Raw genomic sequence first — 8,756 nt, forward strand, 5'->3', positions numbered from 1 at the left:
AAAACATTCCCACTTGGGTTTGGCTTTCTTTTAAACCTGCACCATACATCCTGTGATTGTTTTTGACAGTAGTGTAGCCCTTGATTTCTTTATGAAAAAAATGAAAGAAAAGGGTGAAGGGTTAATGGTAGTGGAGGGGAAAGACAAAGAACGAAGGGGCAACAGATGGACCACTAGGTCCGACAAGCTGCGTCTCATTTTCACACAGAGTTGTAATGAAAACCTGCTGGGGTGACTTTAGGCACAGGCCGAGGATCAGCTTACCTCTATCCCGGGACCTTAACTGTCTGTGAAACCGTATTGTTAATGAAAACTGGATGTTATCTGTGTTTAGAGGTATAAAACCTTAAGCTTGGTAAGGCTTTATCCAATCCTAGCTGCAGTCTATTTCCATGATTTGTAGTCTTTGTTTCTTGTAATCATAAAAGATGAGCTGAAGTATCCGGAGGATCTATCACTCCGACTACCTTACCACAAATGTTTTATATATATAATATATAACGCCCCAATGCATGTCCCAAAAGAGTTTGCACACACAGCCCAAGAGTGTGTTTACAGCTGATCACATTTAGTGGCCCAAGAAAGGTTAGCATGTGACCTGCCACACCACAGTTTAGCCAGCTGACCCGCTGCTCGGCTAAAGGGAGTCCAGTTGCAGGTTAATAGGGGGCTCGAGCCCTTAAATGGCCGTATAAGTGTTTCTACAGAGACCTGAATAGAATTAGCGCACTTTGAAGGAAAGGGAATAAGAGGGGGAGAGTTGCCCTGTAAAAACAAGTTAAACCTCTGACACAGACTGAAGAGCCAGTGAGGTCTCTCCTCCAGCGCTCTTAGGCCGCATTCAGACCCTCTCATCCGCATTCATTTCATTCGATCTGGTGCTGCAGCGGGAAATCATTGTGACAAATGATAATTGCCACCGCATTAACTTTTCAGAATGACATCATTCTGTCTCAGAGTATTACAAACCGCTGTGCAGTGTTTTTGGCATCTAACAATCCTTCAAACTCATGGATCTGTCACTCAAGCTGCACTTCCTGGATCGTATTTCATGTCTCGCTAGGACCTGAAGCAACACAACCCCCACCAACGCAGCCCCTTGTTTTTCGCTCTGAATGCCAGCTCAATCCTGGTTAAGCTTGGAAGACATTTTCTCGAAGCGATGACCTGTGGATCAAATCACTGCGTGCATCGTGAAAGACGTCACACTCACAAGTCATGAGTTTTGCCAACTCTTACGCTCCTGCAACTCTACTGAGATTCAGTCTCACTGCTCTCATAGCCTTGTTTTAGGCACCCCAAAATATTATGCTGTGTTTGCTGCAGCAGAATTGGAGATTAGGCGTGGACAGATACAGAGGTGCACACTCACTCACGGACACGCGTGCGTGCAAATGATGATGGCATGATTCTCCTGGTGAAGATAATTAGTCAAAGTCATACTGGAAATAAGTATTGTAGCCGTTACAACATGCACTCTTACTGCTGTTTTGCTCTCATGTACAGTAGCCTCTCAGTCTCTGGGTGTGAGCAATATATATTTATGATGATGTCAACAGACAATAAGGTTGATTCATCATGAGATGATGCTTCAGGCTCCTTTGTTAAGGAGTCAGGAAACACTTACCGTACCTACGTGGACAAAACAATCAAACACCTCATTTCAGGGTGCAGCACTTTATTCATAAAACACCATTTATATGCCAGGTTCACAATCTTCTCTTTAAAAAATACGTTCTGGCTTGTTTTCCGATGGAAAGAAAAAGAAGCCAGGCCTCTTTCCAAAACGACCGTCTTTGTTCAGTTCCGCTAAAAGAAATTTGGCACACCTAGAGCTATAAACTCTAATCACAGGTTTAATTCAGAGAAAATAAACTACAACTGCGCTTTCTATTCAAATTATTTTCACCCACTACTGAAAACAAGTGACTCATAACCTTTGTGAATGACTGAACCAACAGCTGAGGAGGTTCTGAGAGACTTATGATACAGGAATCAACATGTGAGGCTATACTTTTCACTCCAGATGAGTTTTAGAATATGCTGATCAATGCATTACTTCTGGAAAATAGAACCACAATTGATATAATGTAGCTTTTGTTTCGTTGGACGTGGCAGCAGAAGTCTCAATGACACATGTCTCTAAATCTGTGTCAGTAAAACCAAAACTATCTGAATATCTAGAAACCACAGGTACCACAGGGGTAAGTGGGAAAATATGTTTCTGTAACTTGGGTGAACTGACCCTTTTAGCTAGAAATTCCACATACATCACATGCGTGATTTAAGTGCTCATTTTTAGAGCAAGAGGGTCAATCCTGAGAAGAAACACACTGCTGTCTGCAGACCAGACCGTAGCTCAAGGGGGTCTGAGAACGGATAGGAGCCAGAGCTGCAGATTTGGTTTCACCCCTGGGTGTGCTGAGTGGAGGTCTGCTTCTCACACCAGGGCAAACAATATTTCATGAACCTGCAGACCTGCCCAGAGGATTTCCCCGCTGAACCCCCTAATGATGGAAAATTAACGCTCCACTGAACTGAGCTAAATGCCCCTTCTGACAACATCTCCCAACTATTTACAGCACGGGGCTAAAAGCAGCACGTTAAGGGATCACTCAGGATATATTGCTGTTGATCTGGGCGTAATGAGGAAAACCTGTCAGACAAGTTTTGTTGTGATTTCCACGAAGGGGCAGGAGATGAAATAGAGGGGGGAATTGTGGGGGGGGGAAACAAAACGTCTGGTGATAAAATACTATGAGCTATAATTAGAAATCAAAATAAAATACCTGTGAGACCCAGAGGAGCAACACGCGAGAATTTGGGCCTTTTTGGTGTGTGTGGGGGGGGGGGACTAAGGAGACACATTTATCTTCACCCGATATGAGGAAACCAAGTGCTGAATGGAGAAACGGTTTATACGCACAGCATGCAGACTCCTCCCAGACATGCCTGGAAGAAAACCTCTTGTTACAGTAGCTGCTGGCCACTGACAGAGACTCCATCCACGCTGACTGATGCTCAGCAGCCCTGATTAGGCGTTTACATTTTGCAGGTTTTACGTGCAAAACAATGAGGGCCTTTATTTCGACAGTGACAGTGTTGTGGGTGATGACAATACCCTGCATGGAAGCTATCCACGGATTGTACAATTTCGGACAGCATGAGTTATTCTACAAAAAGAGCAACTGCAAGCCGATTCCGGCCAATCTCCTCCTGTGCAACGACATAGAGTACACGGAGATGCGCCTGCCGAACCTGCTCGGACACGAAACCATGAATGAAGTTCTGCAGCAAGCTTCGTCTTGGATCCCTCTGGTCCAGAAGCAATGTCACCCCGACACGAGGAAGTTCCTGTGCTCCCTTTTCGCTCCCGTCTGTCTGGACGATTTGGACGAGCCCATACAGCCGTGCAGGTCTCTGTGCGAGAGCGTCAAGAACGGCTGCGAGCCCGTGATGTCCGCGTTCGGCTTCCCTTGGCCAAAGATGTTGGACTGCGACCGTTTCCCACTCGACAATGACCTGTGCATACCGCCTGCAGGCATCGACAACTTTGTGCCAGCCACCAAAGAAGGTATGGTTTCGTTAAACTGTGTCTTAGGAGCAAATTGGCCCCCCAAGTATTGTGCGTAAATGCCAAATTAATTTCGTGGTGTATAAATATAATTCGCTTATCCGTCCATTTATTGCACCACCGTCCACTGTGGTAACATCTGGATGTGTCTGTCCTACTTATTTAGGTAATTTACGGTTAAAATGTGGTAGATGATATCATGTTCACCTAATCTAACTTCTCTTTTAGTGCCCAGGGTGTGTGACGCTTGCAAGGAAACGGATGAAAATGACAACGAAATTGTTGACAACCTGTGTAAGAATGACTTTGGTAAGTCCCCCCCCCCCCCCACCTATTTCATTAGTTCAAGGTGGAGCTCAGAGGCCCCAAGAGGTCATGAATGGAGGTTCCAGGACGTTTCAGGAAAACTTCACTGCTAAATGTGTTTCATTCACTAAAAAGTGCAAAGAAAGAATGTGTATTGTGACCAGGATTTCTCTATTCACCTTTTACTATGGCATGCGTTTTAGCACTAAACCATAAATAGGCCTTCTCATGGGGCTCAAAAAAGTCAAAAAAGATGATCTTCACACAGATTTTGTGAAAACAAATCCAATAATTTTCTCTCTTGCTTGCACCAAGCTCTGAAGATCAAAGTTAAAGAGATCTCCTACATCAACGGGGACACCAAGATAGTGCCGGAGAACAAGAGCAAGACCATTTACAAGCTGAACGGCGTGACGGAGCGTGACCTGAGGAAGACGGTGCTGTGGCTGAAAGACGGCCTGCAGTGCATCTGTGAGGAGATGAACGACATCCACGCTGCCTACCTGGTCATGGGCCAGAAGATGGACGGCCATCTGGTCATCACCTCGCTGAAGCGCTGGCAGAAGGGACAGCGAGAGTTTAAGAGGATTTCCCGCAGCATCCGCAAGCTGCAGTGCTAGGAAGCACCAGTTGTCACAAAAGTTGCTATTATGGTTCATAGATTCCTATCTAGATTCCAGCAAAGATGTTTCTTTGTTCCACTTCCAAAAAATTGGCAATATAAAGCATGTCTGCTGGTAAAAAAAAAACTCTACAATTAAAATTCTTTTGGATTTTCATGTTCCGAAAGGTGACATGGTGATACATTCAAGCTACATTCACCATTGAGGCCACAATATTCTTAATCTTTAAGTGGCTAAATCACACAGATTGGCCATGTCTTCTTCTGAGCAGGGCACACATTTACATCTGGTACAGAAGTGAGTATGGTGTAGGAGAAAAAAAAAGTCCCTTAAATTGTAGTAATATGAGATTTTTGTTTTCATCCATTGACTCCCATTCATTTTGCACTTAGTGAGTAGTGAGCGACCCCCAGTGGCCCGTATTAAAAGTGGCGCGTCCTCTCCTGGGGAGCTGCCTTTGCTGTCACCTCCTTAATTGCACTCAGCTGGCATCCAAGGTGTAAAGGATCACTAATTACATGGTTAGAGGGAAAACTAGCCGAGTTTTGAATTCAGGATTAAAAAACGATTGGCAGATGTGGCTTACTATTAATTCCTGCGTTCCGGGGGTGAGTTTAAAACGTTTTCTTCCCTGGGATTTTTTTTCATCATAACCTAAAGATGAAACTTTTTTTATTTTTTTATGGGGACTTCCTCAAACAAGATGAAATCATCAGCAGTTGTTTGTTAAGGATCATGTAAAACTCCTAAAAGGAACAAATGACATCACAAGGGTCAAAGGCCTTAAATGATTAAACAACTATGAGTTTGAAGTCATAGTTCAACATAAATAGTTAATGATTCATATTGTGTGCTGCATAGTAAGTGACGTTGTGATCCCAGTGTGTGTAGTGTGATGTTCAAAGACAAATATAATGTTAGTGTTTTTGTATTCCTACCGTTTTCTCAAGCAAAAAACGAGAGATAGCTGGCTATATTCTCTTCCTGTTCATTTTAATACTCTTGGTAATATTTTTGTACTTGAGTCCCTGCATACTTATCTACCCCAGTATGATAAAACTTAATATTTTTCTACTCCAGGCTTTCATATTTCAGTTAAACATTTATGTTGAGTTTGGGTTTTCTTCTTCACGCTGTTGTTTGATGAGTGACACAAGTTGTTATTTTGGTTTTATTAGAGGATGAATATCTGAGTTTTGGTTGGTAGCGTTGATTTGATGAGCAGTAACTTGTTAGGCGCATATAATCGAGTGGCCCTGCGTGCGTGTGTGTGCAATGTAAAAAGTATTTTTGAAAGTATTACTGTGTAAATATCAAATACTTGCTTTTATTCTTGTATAGTTTCCAGCTATTAAAAGCTGCCAACATCATGTTTTGAAATGACTCATTTCATTGTGTGTGTGTGTGTGTGTGTGTGTGTGTGTGTGTGTGTGGCAAGAAATCAATACACTCTCAAATAAAGAAATTAATCATTGTCAGTTTGAATAATGAAAATAAACCGACAGTATGTATTATTGATGAAACACCGCCATCTAGTGGAAGTCAGTCAAATCTGGTCTTGGTAATACTTGGATGCATATAAGGCATTTGGTGGTGATGTTTTTGCAACACACTGTATTCATAGCTTCTTTTTTTTTCCAGTGGCGTATACCATTGAACATATAGGCTTATCATGCTACATGAAGCTTGACCTGTAAGCGTAGTGTACATTCAATGATTTATTGAATCTACGCTTTTCATGCTTGCCTGTATTTTCAAACAAAGGGTTTTATATTTTTGACCAATCATTTTTGAGAAACGCATGGCACTTATTTTATGTTCCTGATGGCCATTTGTTTTTCAGTACTTGGAGGACTGTGGCAAATTCTTGTATTGTTCACTTACTGTGAATCTGAATGAGGCCTGAGGCTTTTAACACATTACATGTATACTTTTTACTGTGGAAGAAGATGCCAAGAGGCACATTTATTGAATTTAGGCCATAAACCTCATTCTTTTAGATGTCCAAATCAATCTGCTTATGTATTTGCTGAGTATCAAAAGTGTTGGTGATTAATTCTCAGTTAAGGGGGACTTGTCCGTTTGGAGATTTTTGGACTATTTTGCTTTCATATTTTTGCATCTTCTCTCAGACTAGTGGAAAGAAAACATCTGAAATAGACATTTCGGGGTTTATTTTACTACACTTTGTCTATTTGGGTCCTCATATTTCTCCTAAATTCACCAAACGTTAGCGTTAGATAATGCCTCATTTGCATATTTAAACATCACATTTCGGAAAATTTATAATACAGAATATACTTGTTTTTAATGTAAGCTATCAACTAGGGAAGTTTCATTGTGATATCGTTTCTTTAACATTTTTACCATATTTACCTGTAGTGTCTTCAAAATGTATAATGCAAATTAGCACATCTTTCATAAGATAATGCTGCATTTGCATATTGAAACATTTCAGAAAACTTGTGAAATAATTGTCTTTTTGATCGATTAGGGAAGTTTTACTGAAGCTACTCTCTGGTTTTACACACTTCACACCTTGATTCATGTGGCTCTGACAATTGTTACACGACTTCCATGTGACCTCAATGACTCACCTCTGGAGCCGTCATGTGACATTATGGAATGATTGGCCCAGAAATACCAGGCTTATCATGCTACATGAAGCTTGACCTGTAAGCGTAGTGTACATTCAATGATTTATTGAATCTACGCTTTTCATGCTTGCCTGTATTTTCAAACAAAGGGTTTTATATTTTTGACCAATCATTTTTGAGAAACGCATGGCACTTATTTTATGTTCCTGATGGCCATTTGTTTTTCAGTACTTGGAGGACTGTGGCAAATTCTTGTATTGTTCACTTACTGTGAATCTGAATGAGGCCTGAGGCTTTTAACACATTACATGTATACTTTTTACTGTGGAAGAAGATGCCAAGAGGCACATTTATTGAATTTAGGCCATAAACCTCATTCTTTTAGATGTCCAAATCAATCTGCTTATGTATTTGCTGAGTATCAAAAGTGTTGGTGATTAATTCTCAGTTAAGGGGGACTTGTCCGTTTGGAGATTTTTGGACTATTTTGCTTTCATATTTTTGCATCTTCTCTCAGACTAGTGGAAAGAAAACATCTGAAATAGACATTTCGGGGTTTATTTTACTACACTTTGTCTATTTGGGTCCTCATATTTCTCCTAAATTCACCAAACGTTAGCGTTAGATAATGCCTCATTTGCATATTTAAACATCACATTTCGGAAAATTTATAATACAGAATATACTTGTTTTTAATGTAAGCTATCAACTAGGGAAGTTTCATTGTGATATCGTTTCTTTAACATTTTTACCATATTTACCTGTAGTGTCTTCAAAATGTATAATGCAAATTAGCACATCTTTCATAAGATAATGCTGCATTTGCATATTGAAACATTTCAGAAAACTTGTGAAATAATTGTCTTTTTGATCGATTAGGGAAGTTTTACTGAAGCTACTCTCTGGTTTTACACACTTCACACCTTGATTCATGTGGCTCTGACAATTGTTACACGACTTCCATGTGACCTCAATGACTCACCTCTGGAGCCGTCATGTGACATTATGGAATGATTGGCCCAGAAATACCTGGGACTCTCCACCGGCCAGTACAACTGAGGCCTCTTAAAAGAATGCTGTTGATCTTGTACACCTACAGTCTAGACAGCAGTTTAATTTTGACCTGACAATGATTAGAAGTACAGTGTTTGTGTAGTCCAACCCTGACCAGATTAAGTTAGGCTCATTGATTGTGAATTATTATGCATTGTGTGTAACTTGACTTGAGTATTTCTATTTTCTGCCACTTTATACCTCTACTCCACTTCATTTCATGTTGTTCTTTGCACTTTACTGCATTTACCTGAGAGCTATATCGACTTTGCAAATTAAGATTTTACATACAAAACATGCAATCACGTTATTAAATGTATATATAAGTAAATTAAATTAGCTCCACCTCGACCCACTACAATATTAAAATGCTGCTAATAAGAAACAATATGCCAACCCACATACTCGGGGGACGTTATTCGTAATGAGGACTTTTTTACTTCAGTCAAATAACAAATAATTTTATTTGTAACAGTATGTTTACACTGTTTTATGGATACTTTAGTATCTGTATCTGAATACTGTTTTCATCACTGTAGGCCTACTGTCATATGTGTTTCATCAAGATTTCTACTCACGTAAAAAGTATGCAAAGTATCGTTG

The 8,756-nt window shown here is 40.5% G+C and overlaps 1 protein-coding gene across 1 annotated transcript; it reads left to right on the forward strand.

Annotated features, from left to right (window-relative positions):
• The first annotated feature begins 3,072 nt into the window (after positions 1-3,072).
• Positions 3,073-4,500, forward strand: sfrp2 (secreted frizzled-related protein 2). Its single transcript, XM_076092040.1, has 3 exons — positions 3,073-3,574; positions 3,803-3,883; positions 4,196-4,500. The coding sequence occupies exons 1-3, from the start codon at positions 3,073-3,075 to the stop codon at positions 4,498-4,500; spliced, it is 888 nt and encodes a 295-aa protein (XP_075948155.1).
• The last annotated feature ends 4,256 nt before the right edge of the window (positions 4,501-8,756 follow it).

Source organism: Anarhichas minor, unplaced genomic scaffold (assembly GCF_050575085.1).
Source record: "Anarhichas minor isolate MPS153535 unplaced genomic scaffold, ASM5057508v1 ptg000014l, whole genome shotgun sequence".
Lineage (NCBI taxonomy): Eukaryota > Metazoa > Chordata > Actinopteri > Perciformes > Anarhichadidae > Anarhichas > Anarhichas minor.